This window comes from Ceratosolen solmsi, unplaced genomic scaffold (assembly GCF_000503995.2).
Source record: "Ceratosolen solmsi marchali unplaced genomic scaffold, CerSol_1.0 scaffold3, whole genome shotgun sequence".
Classification (NCBI taxonomy): Eukaryota; Metazoa; Arthropoda; class Insecta; order Hymenoptera; family Agaonidae; genus Ceratosolen; species Ceratosolen solmsi.
This window is the reverse complement of record NW_011948428.1, coordinates 3,281,139-3,297,885: the sequence shown is the minus strand read 5'-3', so window position 1 is coordinate 3,297,885 and position 16,747 is coordinate 3,281,139. Positions and strand designations below refer to the sequence as shown.

Genomic DNA, 16,747 nt, shown 5'->3' with positions numbered 1-16,747 from the left:
GCAGCCAACCCAAGATTGCCAGGAAAGAAGTGGGCGCGCGCGAGCCAAGGCTCTTACCGACTTCCTCCCTTACTTACTCCTCTCATGCGTCACCCCTTCTTTTTTGGGTTGCAGCGGAAGCGGCGAGCGACGGCGGGCACAGGAGTCGGATGAAGCCGGGCCAGGAAGCATGCCCTCGAAGAAGCAGTACAACCTCGTGCACAATGACGAGTACGACACGCGGATACCACTGCACAGCGAGGAGGCCTTCCATCGTGGAATCGTCTTCCACGCCAAGGTGGGTACGCATACGCGCGCAGACTTTATTTGCCGCCGCTCATCCGGACGCGGATGTGCATGTGCGGATGACGCCGGGTGCCGAGGCTATTCAAATCGGGACGTTATCGCGACCGTTTATACGTCCGGTCGTTATTACCTTTTCTTACGATATTGAAACTTTTGACACTAGGCGGAGCTTAAAAGCTCCTATCGACTTCAGCATGGAGATATGTTGAAAATATTGATGGGAGCGATGCGCCCGGATGGAGGATATAAAATATGTGGATATTGTATTTCGAGAAAGGCGAAAGGGCGTTGTAGACGGATACGTCCTTCAATTTGGAAAAGCGAGGAGTTGGGAAAATTACGGCTTATACATTGCGCGTAACAAGCCCCTTTGCTTATCATTTCGGATTTTTCCCCTATCTTGGTGCCTCGTATTCTCCAATTTCCCCCCCCCCCCCGTCATTATTCCTCGAGATTTCTAAACTCGAAGGCTTGCTGTTTATTCCCCCCCCCACACACCCCGCTATCTTGGTTTCCTTTTCCAAAATTAAGCTTTCCCCTCGGACTGCATATAAGAATTCAATTTTAGATGTGCCATAAGGATGCAGCAGGCAGAGAATGCACAAGTGCACAATGAGCCGCATATCTCTACGAGTGCGTCGTCGCGCTCTCTTTCACATCTTTCCTCCTTCCGCTATTATTTGCCTCGTCCTTTTTTTTTTACGATCTGACTCATCCTGTTCCTCGGCGTGCATGTGTTCGAGCAACATTATCGTGGCGAAATATTGGCAGATTTTCCGGATACGTCGTTACTTGGACGCCCAATGTGTTTTATTACTGTTAATCATGTATATATCGTAATATCGATGCTTATTTCGCGCAATGCGTAATACCGATAAAATTGATTGTTTTTCTTTTTCTTCAGACTAAGCCACAAAGTATATTTCATCGCAGTATTGATTAATTTCGTACCTGAATTTACATATTTACATTTACGTCAAACTTTACATAGACTTTATAATCTTTATAATTTCAAGAGTAGTTAGTTTCAAAGTCAAATTTCAGACTGTCGAATAAGTTGTAATTGCAAGTACATCGTCCTATTTTCATTACTGAGTTTGTTATTATAGTGTAAAGTATCCGCAATCCCATCATCGTTTTTTAAGTTCTTCTTTCAAGTTTTTGAATTATTTTTATCGATGCTTTTTATTGAAAGGCATTTTAAACTTTCAAAATAATTATACACGCCAAACTCCATGTGATTTAATACTTAAAATTTCTTTCGGAATATAATATAATCATTTCTCGTTGAAAAAAAAAAAAAATAAAAATATTTTTGTTCATCTAAACATGCTGCTTTCTTTCTTTTCTTTTTATTCATTCATTGCCACTGATCTGAATTTCACTGCTTTGGCTTCTTATCTGTCGCTCTCTCTCTCTCTCTCTCTCTCTCTCTCTCTCTCTCTCTTATCTATTACATTTCTGTATATGATGATATTCACAGAATCTTGATAGAGATAGTATCTACATTATATTAGTATAATCCAAGAGGTAAAACGAGAGAGCAATATATTGCTTTTGGGTTAATAGGAGCTATTTAATAACATAAGAATTTCGCGTCACGTTTCATAACTATTTCATTAGATTTTTCTTCCTTATTGAATTAATTACTTAAATAGACTGAGCTTATGAAAAAAGTGTCGATGTGTAATCATTACCATCGCTACAAATGTACTGTCTGTTATTCTTTTTCGTTTTTTTTTTGTTTCATTCTTTTTTTTTCTATCCTCGATCGATTTTTATCGCGTCGTGTCTATTATTCTGAATTATTCCCTACAGAATTTTACAAACATACACATTACGTGGAATTCGAATGTACCATGCGAAAATAATAACTTTTCACGTATATAGGCCTCCTTTCGGTAATAAACGATTATCCAACTACAAATGGCATAGGGGCGAGACACACAAATGGAGATGGAAAACGCGCCACGTGTTTTCCCGACAGAGCATACAATCATACAATACAGCATTTTATCGCCGAGCCTAAGTCCTCAGAACCGTTACCTAACAGTTACACGTATCCTTCTTCGCAACAAAATTGCCATGCTTAAATTAATTATTTAATCTCCTCGGCCACGTGCAGTTCGCCGTCCTTGTAAATTATCCGTCTCGCGGTCTCTCATTCGCTATATCTCTTTCTCAGTTCAAGTTCTTTGGTCGTAGTAACAGCGGCAGCAACACCCTATATGCATCGCTCCTGCACCCATAACATATATACCCATTGTTCTCTCTGTAATTTCGCCAAAGTCTGCCCTTCTCTCTCTCTCTCTCTCTCTCTCTCTCTCTCTCTCTCTCTCTCTTTAGCCGTCCGTCCGTTCGTCGGTTAATATATTCTGTCTCTCTCTCTCTCTCTCTCTCTTTCTTTCTCTTTCGTTCTCAGTCTATCGTCTCCCTCTCCATCCGTTCTTCCTTCCTTCCTTCTCTCTCCTTTCTACAACCTGACCGAACGACGGCGCCGCTCGCCCGTCTGGCTCCGCTCTGGCTTACTCCTTCTTCAAGTCTATCGACTCTGTGTACGTCTGTCTATACGTGACTGCTTTACGGAAGAAGATCTGCGCGCAGACACACGCATATCTGTAACCGCACATTGAACCTTTCCGCTCTCTTAATTTCGATTCCTTTTGCGTCCATCTCACCGTATATCGTCCTCGTCCTATAATTTTTTAAAGACACTCGCCTGACCTTTCTAGAGACAAATCATGTGTAATGTTGTGAAGGTCGTAGTTGGGGAAAAGCATAGAGTAAACGACAGTAGCTCGGGAATACTTTATGGCTATTTTGCAAGAGTTTGCAAACGGTCGAGAAGTATCTAAAAGATATTTACCGCCTCCTCCGTCCCCGCCTACTCCTCCCCCAAACCCCAACAAATTGCCACTATTTTGCTTGAAGAGAAGTGCTCCTGGTGGCTTAACTTGGCTTTCGTTCCAATAGTTTAAATGAATGCTTAGGTAACTCAAAGCGGACATCACAGCATTCTTTGAGCATTTCTATAAATGCTTCTTGAATGTTCCATTGTTGCAAAAGAAGTATTTTGAAGAAGTTTTGTACGATTGGCTGGATAGGCCGATTGAGTCGAAACTTTAACTATGGCTAAAAGCGAGTTTATCACCTTTACATCAACTAGTGTTGAAGACTTTTGGAATTATATTCTCATAGTGAAAAAAAAATGTATATTCCCTCGAATTAGTGATATATTTCTGCTAAAGTAGCTCTCCAATTATTTGATTGCTTATTTAAATATTATAGTATGTTACGTTCTTCATTACATGCATGTGGCATGCAATTGTTAAATATAGTTTAATAATATCAAGCTTTAAGTACTTAATGTGAGTTTCATTTTCAATTATTATTTCGCCTGTAGATATATCGAATGGCTCGTAGTTAGTAATCGAGTAGTTAACAGTAATTCATTTACGAAAATAATATGGAATTTAATGAATAATAAAAACAATTTTACTTCATCCGTAAATAAATTAATCGTTCGTATTTTAATTACGAAGGCTTGCTTATAGTTAGATATACAATAGACCTTCATTTTCGCGAACAATCGAGAGAATTAAATTAACGAGTCCATAAAATAAAAAGACATCTATTTTTAACATTTAAAATTGATTTCTACCATCACTTACGATTGTATCTCGATATTATGGAGCAATTAATGATAAAATACATTTAAGTTAACGTTGGATGCTATTTTTAATGCCAATTTAAATAATATTATAATTATTACTGAACAGTCGAATTATCAATCAAATTTATTAATATTTATTCTATATATATATATATATATATATGTGTGTGTGTGTGTGTGTGTGTGTGTGTGTGTGTGTGTGTTTTAGATTCTTAAAGAAATCTAATATGGAATATTGTTGATTTATTAAGTAATTAATAGTCAGATAATTGATTTTCCAATGTTTAAATTCATTTATATTTTACAATTGAAATATTTGTGACAAATAAAACAAATGTTAAATGTTGTCATTTTAAATGAAATGTTCTCCTCTTTTAATATTATGCATATTAAATACTTGTTGACTATAATTTTTCAGATTTTCTTAAATGATTTTTTATTTCCTTACATTTATACGTAATGATTAAGCATGAAAATCTACAAGACTATGTATCCTTCGCGCTTCTTACGCATTTTACAATTCAAAAATATATTAAAATGGAATTGTTTCAATAATTATTAAATATCTGTAATTGTAAAGAATTCGCCGTTATTTCATCGACATGTTATTTCAAAAGTTATTATATATTAAAAAAAGTTTTATGTAGAAATAGATTTTCAACGAAGAAAGTGCGGTATTCACGTGTTGTTGTTATATTCAATAAATTTATAGTCAATTATAATCGTTAATATATTAAAAAATTACATTCTGTGACGAAATATTTGTAGAAAATACATTGAATTTGTTTAATGTTAATGAAAAGTAATTCTTAAAGAGATAAAAATATTCAATTGAATATTACATTATATATATATTTCTACTGAACTTAATATATATTTGAATTTCAGTGTTCAGTGTTAAAAATTGAAATACCCAATGAAATTAATGTAATAATTTTCTAAATATTCTAATAAATACAAACAATAATTTTCTCTGCAATTACTGTTTTTGAAAAATAAAAAATACTAAAGAATATTATAAGCGACTTTTGTCATGATTAACAAATCCAATTAATACAGTTTGCTGGACTTTTTTAATATTTATTATTATAAGCAATAAAAAATATTGCTACGTATTAATTACATTTCCTTAGATTTAAAAAATTGATTATCAATTAATCAGCTTTACTTCTTCTTCATCATCATCATCATCATCTTCTTCTTCTTCTTCTTCTTCTTCTTCTTCTTCTTTGAACTTTTTGCCATTACACATCTAAAAATTTCTCTTTCTTTTTGTTTATTTCAATTAATAGCGAAATCCGAACATGACCTTGTTTTGTTTAATCCTAATAAAAACGCTTGGCAATAAACTCATCCCTTTTTCTGGCCTCGTCCTAATGAAGAATACAAATAATCAAGCAGCGTCATTACCTCAATCGTGCCACCTTCTTTTGAATTCCATGCACAGATCAAATACTATTTAACCAGCAATAGGAGCAATCGACCGTACAATAATCGAAATTACAGCTCATTAATCGCGCGAATGTTTCGACAATTATACTAGGCCCTGTAAATCGCGAATAATTAACAATTTATTAATTACCTAAGTGGAGCGAATAACATTTCCGTTGCGGAGCTCACGCCCGCTTAATAATGCAACTCGCACTTGAATACGCGCACCTCAACAGCTAAATTCATTCATTTTTGTGAGCGCTGGCGCATTTATTGATGTTGCAGTTCATTGGCTCCATGGAGGTTCCACGACCCACCAGCCGAATGGAGATCGTGGCGGCGATGCGAAGAATCCGCGTAAGTATAATAATACGACGCTCGAACGATAAAACGAGTTTCAGCGCTGTACTGCTGCCCCACCACAACCCCTTCTATCTACCCCGCCCCCCATCGCTCCTTCTCACTCTATCTCTCTCTCTCTCTCTCTCTCTCTATCTCTCTCTATCTCTCTATCTATCTCTCTCTATCTCTCTATCTATCTCTCTATCTATCTCTCTCTCTCTATATATCTCTGTCTCTCTGTCTATTCGACTTTTGCCGTATTTTACTCCCAGCTCCTACTTGCTTTTTGCAGTACGAGTTCAAGGCTAAGGGGATTAAGAAGAAGAAAGTGACTCTGGAGGTCTCCGTAGACGGTCTGAAGGTCACACTCAGGAAGAAGAAGGTACGGGGAATTTACGTATAATATGCTATTGAGACTTTTTTCTTGCATTTTCTCTCACATACATTCGAATTTTATTACTCGATAGAAATCATAGCTGCAGAATACAGTTGTCAAAGTTTTGTCTGTAAAAACTGCTCTTTACCTTATACCATTTTAATCTATGATTTACTAGTTTCAAGTAATAATATTCAGCATATATATATATATACATACATAATGTAGTGTAGTTTTAAATTATACACATACCTTTCTACAATTATTCAGTTGAAAATTGTCATCAGCTGCTTAACGAGATAATGACTAATATATTGAAGAAGAAAAAATAATAATTGCTGCTTAACAAAATATGAACGAATATAAAGTGGAAAAAAATAATAATTTCGTAATAAGGTATTAACCAATATATTGAAAAAATAATAATAATAGCTACTTAAGAATACACTGACCAATATAGTAAAAAAACAAAAATAATACCCAGAGTCTTGAAATAACAAAAATGACAAAAATTTTCGAAATACTTGAAATGCTTGTCGACTCTTAGTTACTCACAATATAACTTTTGCACAAAATTGATTGGAATTGTTCATAAAAATACTTTAAATGTCAATAATTTAAAAAGATATAAAAATATGTAATCCTTTATTAGACAAAATTAGAATCTCTTTTTAGATTTTAAATCTCTTTTTAGACTTAATATTTACTGAAATCAGAATTACAAAGGCGATGTATCAATGGTGTGTTTGATACAAAAATTATATAAATTAACTTTAAATTTCATAGATTTAAATGAATTGTAAAGCACAAGTGTATATCAGCATGCATATATGAACTCGAAATTACAAAATGTTTCTACTTGTAATATTTTATTTTATATTCTATTATCTATTCAATTACATCTTTCATTTTTTACTAAAATAAAATTTTATTACATATTACAAGTATATTTAAGGTTTTATATATTAGTTACTCTATCATACGCTTCTATAATATTGCATTAAATAACGTTTTAGATGATAATGCAATAAATATAAAAACAAATACACGTATGCTATGAATTATACGTATAATGATAATATTTCTTTTAAAATTAATGTTGACAAGTAGTAAATTCATTCGTTGAAAAATATATTTATGAACATCTGAAGGAATTGTATAGCTTTCTACCTTACACACCTTTCAAATTTATTAAATTTTTCAAAGAGAAACCTTTCATATCTACTTTTGGAAATATATAAGCCTCATCTAGTTAAATCTTTGAGCCCCCGTATGTATAAAATAATATGCGAAAATTTAAAAAATTGTAAAAGGTTTATTTTCACAACTCATATTTATTGTACGGAAAATATTTTTATTTTTTTGTTGTTGTTGTTGTTATTTTTTTATTTTTATTTTTTTTTTGTTTTTGTTTTTAGCAGTCTGAAGAATATATGTGTTTATTTAACTGAAAACATTACTTTTTAGTCTTATTCTACTGTATGTTAGCTGGAAACAACCCCTTAGAGAATGTTAAAGTCCCACCATTATGAAATCCTGTAGCATTTTATAAAATTTCAAGAGAATATATATAGGGTGACTTAAAATGTAATATATGTTAAAATTCATGAATTTAGGTGGATAAAAACAGTACGGAAAGTACGTAAATTCGGATTTTGCATAAATTGAAGTACTTTTTTTGTCAAGCAACTCGATTAAGTATTCAATCGGTAAAATAGTATGATCGTAAAAGTGGTAGTTTCATTCGAATTTCAGTGTTTGTAGCATTGGACAGTGGTTCTACAACACTGCTTTTTGTTTTTCCATTTGTCAAAATTACAATTAGAGCGTTGAAAAATATATGAGAATTATAATATTGAATCAAGTAGTTTAGATTTTAAATTATATCTTATATTCAGTTACATTAAAGCTTAAATTGTAAATACAACTGAAAAATCGATTTTGACATATAAATTACGATAGAATAGGACTTTTTTTTTTCAATAATTGAAGAAGCTTTCTTTTTACGTAAGATATTTAATTAATAAAGTATGAATTTCTCATGGGTAGTATGAAATAGTATTATAACATTTTTCAACTTTGTATGTAATAAGATGATAAATAAAATGGTGCGATTTTCTTATTATAATTTCAACAATATTATGGAAACTAATATTTTATTTTTTTTTTTTTTTTTTTTTTTTTTTTTTTTATGTATGAGATTACTGATGAATATAATTTTATAAACTGTACGTATATTAAAATAATAACAATTTGACGAGGAACGAGTTTATTTACTGTAAAATATTTAGAGAATTGTTAGCTATAAAGTGCTCGATAATATTTACCTGCTAATAATACTTTCAAATAAGTCAGGGGAATTTAAAGTAAAACCAACTAATAATATCTTGAGTTTAGAAATTCTAGTTTCACTATAACTAGCCATTAAAACAATTACACGACAGAGCTTTTTAAAGGTGAAACGATATGAATTATTATTGTATAATCAATGGTCTTGGTAATATGCGATATTATTGTATGAATGTAATATTACAAGTTTCGAGTTCTATATCCTTCGCATGTAACTTTTCATACGTAGTAAAGATTATTTTAACATGAACGGATGGAAATGATTAGAAATATAACAGGAAAGGAACTGGAACATATATAAAAATTAACAAAAAGATAACATTGAAAAATCAAAGTTGTAATGAATTTTTACTGAAATTACTTTTTTCTTTATGTTGATCCATTGAGTTCATCACTTAGATGATTGATACATTAAATATAAAGCTTTTATGAGATTTTTTGTTACGTAAAACGTGTAGGGTTTGTAAAGCTCAGCTCGAACTGATTGAATTTATCAAGGACGATAGCGTCATTAATTGCTTTAAGAAGTAGCGTAGAGGATATCACATTACTTTATTTCTGTTTTAACCAAATAATAATTCTAAGTGATATAAGTCGCTTTAACAATAAATAATATAAATTTCTTGAATTTTGAATGCAGCAATTATTGAAAATTAATATGATGATAATTGCTTTATGAGTATAGAATATAAGAAGTTTGTTAGATTGTAAATTTATGTACAAATTAACAAACAATTTAATTCTGTTTTACATAGATTAATTTACAGTAAAGTCTTTGAATACGTTGTTTAATGTATAATGTATACGGTTACATAGTTTTGACTGTTTACTTAACGACTGAACTTGTAGTTTCCCATGTTGCAGAAAAAACATCACTGGCTTGATGAAAGTAAGCTGGTTCTCATGCATCATCCAATCTACAGGATATTTTACGTTTCACATGACAGCCATGACTTAAAAATCTTTAGTTACATTGCACGTGATGGTAGTGGAAATTCCTTTAGATGTAACGTTTTTAAATCCAGTAAAAAGGTGAGTTATATTTAATACTACTAAAATGAATAGACAAGCATAACATTATTAATTGAGAGAATTTTTTATAGTGCAAATCAATATATCGATTATATTGATTGGCCAGCGATAATTTTCATATTCTATGTTAAACATTTGCATTTACATTTCAACTAGTGGAAATTAAGGGAAACTCTGGGTCGTTAAAACATTGTTGCACCGATAGTTGTATAAACATTAATGCGTTAAAAAGCTTAAAAATGCAATTATATTAAACTATTTCAAGCGATTCATGGATTTGATTATGATTATTATTATTTGAATGGTTTTAAAAGGCTCGATAATCTTAATCTAATAGCACTTAATTGCGTCTTCAATTTATCAAAAAAAAAAAAAAAATAAAAAAAAAAATATATCAAGCTTTGACACACAACATTAGAAAAAAAGAATCGGAATCATCGAGCCATAATTCTTGCAAAGGAAGAGCCAGACATAATATTTTGACACGATGACGTATCTAGATGAAAATAAATAAAAATAAAACAAGTATTAAAGTAAGAAACTCGCACGGAGAATCCTGGCGTCCAAACACATCGATTGCAATACAAAAAGCCATTAGTCTTGATGATTCTCTTTGTCCACGGAGAAAAGAAAACTTCCCCGGGTTCCGGTGAGAGAGCATTGGTATAGAAGAACAAGGAAGCAAAGAGTAAAAGAAAAGTAGCACTCCGGCGCACAATGAAGCTGCGCAGTTTTTCAATTTTCGCCAAAGCCTCAATTACGTTAATCGGACCGCTCCGCATCTCGGCCGACATCGAAATGTAAACACGTGTAATGAATTCCCCAGGCCTCGCATCGACGCCCACGCGACCGCGCGCCTACTTTTCCGGTCCCTCGCGCGCGCGAGCACGTACGCATACACACACACACACACACACTCACATATTTTATGTATGAGATTACTGATGAATATAATTTTATAAACTGTACGTATATTAAAATAATAACAATTTGACGAGGAACGAGTTTATTTACTGTAAAATATTTAGAGAATTGTTAGCTATAAAGTGCTCGATAATATTTACCTGCTAATAATACTTTCAAATAAGTCAGGGGAATTTAAAGTAAAACCAACTAATAATATCTTGAGTTTAGAAATTCTAGTTTCACTATAACTAGCCATTAAAACAATTACACGACAGAGCTTTTTAAAGGTGAAACGATATGAATTATTATTGTATAATCAATGGTCTTGGTAATATGCGATATTATTGTATGAATGTAATATTACAAGTTTCGAGTTCTATATCCTTCGCATGTAACTTTTCATACGTAGTAAAGATTATTTTAACATGAACGGATGGAAATGATTAGAAATATAACAGGAAAGGAACTGGAACATATATAAAAATTAACAAAAAGATAACATTGAAAAATCAAAGTTGTAATGAATTTTTACTGAAATTACTTTTTTCTTTATGTTGATCCATTGAGTTCATCACTTAGATGATTGATACATTAAATATAAAGCTTTTATGAGATTTTTTGTTACGTAAAACGTGTAGGGTTTGTAAAGCTCAGCTCGAACTGATTGAATTTATCAAGGACGATAGCGTCATTAATTGCTTTAAGAAGTAGCGTAGAGGATATCACATTACTTTATTTCTGTTTTAACCAAATAATAATTCTAAGTGATATAAGTCGCTTTAACAATAAATAATATAAATTTCTTGAATTTTGAATGCAGCAATTATTGAAAATTAATATGATGATAATTGCTTTATGAGTATAGAATATAAGAAGTTTGTTAGATTGTAAATTTATGTACAAATTAACAAACAATTTAATTCTGTTTTACATAGATTAATTTACAGTAAAGTCTTTGAATACGTTGTTTAATGTATAATGTATACGGTTACATAGTTTTGACTGTTTACTTAACGACTGAACTTGTAGTTTCCCATGTTGCAGAAAAAACATCACTGGCTTGATGAAAGTAAGCTGGTTCTCATGCATCATCCAATCTACAGGATATTTTACGTTTCACATGACAGCCATGACTTAAAAATCTTTAGTTACATTGCACGTGATGGTAGTGGAAATTCCTTTAGATGTAACGTTTTTAAATCCAGTAAAAAGGTGAGTTATATTTAATACTACTAAAATGAATAGACAAGCATAACATTATTAATTGAGAGAATTTTTTATAGTGCAAATCAATATATCGATTATATTGATTGGCCAGCGATAATTTTCATATTCTATGTTAAACATTTGCATTTACATTTCAACTAGTGGAAATTAAGGGAAACTCTGGGTCGTTAAAACATTGTTGCACCGATAGTTGTATAAACATTAATGCGTTAAAAAGCTTAAAAATGCAATTATATTAAACTATTTCAAGCGATTCATGGATTTGATTATGATTATTATTATTTGAATGGTTTTAAAAGGCTCGATAATCTTAATCTAATAGCACTTAATTGCGTCTTCAATTTATCAAAAAAAAAAAAAAAATAAAAAAAAAAATATATCAAGCTTTGACACACAACATTAGAAAAAAAGAATCGGAATCATCGAGCCATAATTCTTGCAAAGGAAGAGCCAGACATAATATTTTGACACGATGACGTATCTAGATGAAAATAAATAAAAATAAAACAAGTATTAAAGTAAGAAACTCGCACGGAGAATCCTGGCGTCCAAACACATCGATTGCAATACAAAAAGCCATTAGTCTTGATGATTCTCTTTGTCCACGGAGAAAAGAAAACTTCCCCGGGTTCCGGTGAGAGAGCATTGGTATAGAAGAACAAGGAAGCAAAGAGTAAAAGAAAAGTAGCACTCCGGCGCACAATGAAGCTGCGCAGTTTTTCAATTTTCGCCAAAGCCTCAATTACGTTAATCGGACCGCTCCGCATCTCGGCCGACATCGAAATGTAAACACGTGTAATGAATTCCCCAGGCCTCGCATCGACGCCCACGCGACCGCGCGCCTACTTTTCCGGTCCCTCGCGCGCGCGAGCACGTACGCATACACACACACACACACACACTCACATATATCGAATAATATATATATATATATATATATATATATATATATATATCGAGAACTTGTAATATGCACGGCGATCGTCCCTCGCTCTCTATCCTTCCTCCCCCCCCCCACTCTCTATAAATAAAGATGCTCCGAAATGGAATTAGACGGGCAGCGGAGGCGCTTTCGGCGCACAGTTGCGAAGTACGTCGAACGGCCAACGACTTTTTCACGTCGGATCGTCGTCCGAACTTTTTTCTCTGTGGCTTTTTTCTGCTTGTCGATAACGTGCCAGCCGAGTTTCTTTTTTTCTCTTGATCGACGCGTTGCATATTGAAAGCCGCAACGGATATAGTTGTGCAACGTGGAGCTTCAACTAAGGACGAAAGAAGGATGGCTGTGTTAATGTTATATGAAAAATCGAGACGAGCCTAGGAATTTTTCCGAATAATTTTGTCGGCTGAGATTCCGTGAGTACGTTGATATTAAGTCGTGGCATTGGAGGTAAGAATTCTCCTTGGATTTGATTTCTCTTGCGCTGCGATTAGCGTAATGCCGATGTTATAAATAATATATATTTTATTCGTACGGGCATGGGAAACTGACGAGGATGGCGTATTTTTGAGACATAGAACATTTTTTAAAGTTAATTGAAGTTACATAAGATGATTTATAGTGGTAATCTCGTAGAAATGTGTGTGTCCATGACTGTAGATGTGGCATTTGATTATCCCGATACTCACAAAATAATAGTCGCAAAATTATCGATGATAAATATACGAGGGGAGCTTATACGCATCTTCGATGTCTCAAAAATTAGTTATTTTATTATTAGGGACATTTTAATGTTATTATTATAATTTTTCCTTAACGATCCAACGACTGGGCAAAGAGCTTATAAAATGCAAAACCAATGCTCATGTTTTAGCCGAGTGATATAATATTGATAAATGTAATCGAAATGTTCTATCGGGGCGATCGATCGGAGGACTACGTTAAAAATCTAATTGCACAGTCATAATTGCGAGGACTCACTTGCAGTAGCTTATAGCGCTATCTTTTATTCAACACAACGTCTCAGATTTTCTCCGCGAATGTGGAAAAATAGCAGTTCGGCTATGAATTTAAAATTTGTCCCGTGCGCGAGGAGCTCTGTTCTTTATGAAGTACGTTCTATTATTTGCAATTCTCGACCAGTGGCGGTATAAGATTGCGTTTTTTGTTGGTGCAGCTAAGAGAAGAAAAGCAAGTTGTCAGGAGAGAAGTACGGAGGCTTTTAGCCGTTGTGCGGTATTGTATTATAGTGTGCGCCAACTCGTCGGGACGCTGTGAGTGCCGATGAATGTATGTGTGCTTGCTTTAACGTATCCGCGTAGGCTGTATCGTTTGCTATTCTCCCGGTACAATTGTTTAGCGCTGCATTTTATTTCCTTTAATTGGCCATGGATCGGCACAGAAAATGTCTGAGAATCACGGAGGTGGCGAGTTTGCCGATTCAATTGATAATAAACTTGGTGGTTTAAAAATAAATGCTCGTGTAAGGATGGAAATAAAATTTCGAGCTCCTAGGAGGGATGGGCTCTTCTATTTGAATTTAGAACACTCGAGTGATTGATAAATATTCATCCAATGAGTGCTGCCTCGTATTTTAAATTTCATACGCACAGGTTATAATAAAATCTTCTAAAAATATGTACACCGCATATAGCAACGAGATGCTTTAACATAGCGCGTCATTGTCATTCGGGTGGAGCTTTTCATTTGAACGTTAATGCCAACAATACACGTTTCGCTTATTGAACGCGCACGAAAAATGCGCGAATGAATTTTTGAAAAAAATGCGCGAATGAATTTTTGAAAAAAATGCGCGAATGAATTTTTGCAAAAAGTGCGTCAATAATTGAGCATCTTCGTTTCGTTCGAGGGGAGTTAACGACGTCTCGCTTATCATCTCGTAATATGAATTATTTGAGAAGCAGTACCCGTTACTCACCTGCCAACATCTTATCTCTGTGTGTGTGCGTGTGCGTGTGTGCCTGTATACTGGTAAACCAATGCTATTATTCAGTTTTCGGTAACTCAGTCGCAGAACGACGCACGAGACTGGGAAATTAGTAAACTAATAATTCGCGCACTTTCGACATTCGGCACGCAGTTGAGTCTCCTTTAATGACTAATACATTCCGCCCATCGCCGTTTCAAGTTCACACAGTCAACTGGTTAAGAAGCGGTAGTTGCGTAGCTTGTTTATATCGCGTTTCCACGTAGTGGCGAGGTGCGCGTGAACTCGATTCATAGGAAATTCATTTATCGCGCCCAATCTCGATAATATATATATATATATATATATATATATATATATATATATATATTTCACCTTGCCAGTGCACGTCGTAAATGTGGTTTAAATCAAATATACCTCTCTACCTCCACCACCTTTAACCTCCCCACCCCTCACCCCTTCCATCCCACCCTACCCCCCGCCAAACTCAGCCGGTGAGGATAATATCCGGCGATACCGACTGCGCCTCGAGGGCGAGCTGTGCGAGGGAGCAATTTGAGGCGGCAGCCGCGATGGGATTAGTTTACATGGTGCTGGCGAAGCGGAATTTAAAATGCGTCCGCTTTACAAAAAAGGAATGGGTGGAGAGGGAGAGAAATAAAAGAAAGTCTTGTCTTAAATGAATGTGAAAAAATGTGTATTTTAATGAAATGCTTTTTCGAGAGTAGCCGTCGCCTAAAGAGGGTGTGCGCGCGCACGCATTTGAAAAATGTTGTTTTGAAAAAGCGAGAACATTTTTTACAGGATTTTAATAATGCACGCGCTTCTCATTAGTCCAATTCAAGGTGAATTTATGTTGGGAATAAGGAAGTAAAAATAAAACACTAGGCAGTGCGAGAAACACGTTGGAATAATTAAATTCACGAATAACAAATTTATTTTTATGTACGGGAGGGGGTTGGTCGAGGGCGGGGGCCTGGGGGGGTGGCTATACTTCAACTCAGCGTGATAAAATATGTGAACAAAAGATAAAATGCTCAGCGTACTTCGCGTTTTAATTTTTGACCCATTAAATCACAGATTTATTTTAATTACCCGATGAAAGTTTTTTCAAACTACCATGTAGATGTAATAGCTATTGATATCTAAAGCAAATGTCTTTTACATTTGGTGGCCTTAGTGATACGAATCTTTTTTTTTGCTAATAGTCAAGCTTATAAAACATAGAAATAAGCCGGGACTTTTCTTTTTCTGTTTATCTAATGAAAACAGATATGAATAGTTCCATTATTTGAATAAAGAGTGTCATCTACAGGGAAAGAAAGAAAAATATCCGCCAGACTACTTCATTTATCGATGACCCGAAGCTCATTTTTAATTTATCATTGTTTGATTAAGAAATTGCCAATTTAATGATGTAAAGAGACCCGGATCGCGTTCGAAAGGCAAATCTACGTCGGGCAAATCTACGTCGGTCGTTCTCACCCGCACCTATTCTTTGCCTCGGGTTTCTGTTTCCCTCATTTTTCATAATCGAATAAACGTAACGCTAACGTAACTTTAATGTCGATTAATGGCAAAGCGTTGATACTGTTTTAATTTTTCCATTTGTCATCCAGTGGCGGAGATCCGCTGATCGCCCTAACTGCTCCAATAAAAACTTTTGGTGATCGTTGCGAATAGAGGCAAATTAAAGGAAAAAAAAAACAAGGAGAAAAAAGTGCCGGAAAGCTCATGAAATCGTTTAGAGCGACAGCCAGGCACTCTCTCGTCCATCCTCTCCCTACTGCGATATTAATAAGCTTATAAATAAATCAGACGGGCCGACGGGGGGAAAAAGGAGACCTAAGACACGGTGGGATCCCACGAGGCAAATCGATCTACTAGCGAGCGATTTCCTGGTGATGCCAATTGCTAGTAGAAAGAAATGAAAAAGCGTGCCGAGATGTGGAATGAAAAATCTCCGGGATCCCTCTTACGGGAATCATGGCGAATGTGTGAAGCGACTCTCGCGCGCTCCTACCTTCCTTTTTCATCGCATTTCGCTCATCTCCACTCCAATCTGCCAGACTTGTAACTGTTTCGTTTTGAGATCTCGTTTTATAGCCGGTGATTTGTATCGCGGGTATTTCATCCTTGCAGAAATTGAACGACGGTAAGATAAAGCAATTCGACGATGACGCGGTGTCGTTATAATTTGGAGTAAGTGCGCATCTTCGTCATTGGCCTTAGGAAGAG

The 16,747-nt window shown here is 34.5% G+C and overlaps 1 protein-coding gene across 1 annotated transcript in view; it reads left to right on the top strand.

The window, feature by feature from the left end:
- The window catches only part of LOC105363702 (carboxyl-terminal PDZ ligand of neuronal nitric oxide synthase protein), a 63,523-nt gene that overhangs the window by 20,349 nt on the left and 26,427 nt on the right, over window positions 1–16,747 (top strand). Inside the window, exons 2-5 of the mRNA XM_011501452.1 lie at window positions 115–277; window positions 5,675–5,746; window positions 6,024–6,113; window positions 9,306–9,488. Coding sequence (XP_011499754.1) covers window positions 170–277; window positions 5,675–5,746; window positions 6,024–6,113; window positions 9,306–9,488 — 453 coding nt within the window. The 5' untranslated portion in view covers window positions 115–169. The remainder of the gene's footprint in view (window positions 1–114; window positions 278–5,674; window positions 5,747–6,023; window positions 6,114–9,305; window positions 9,489–16,747) is intronic.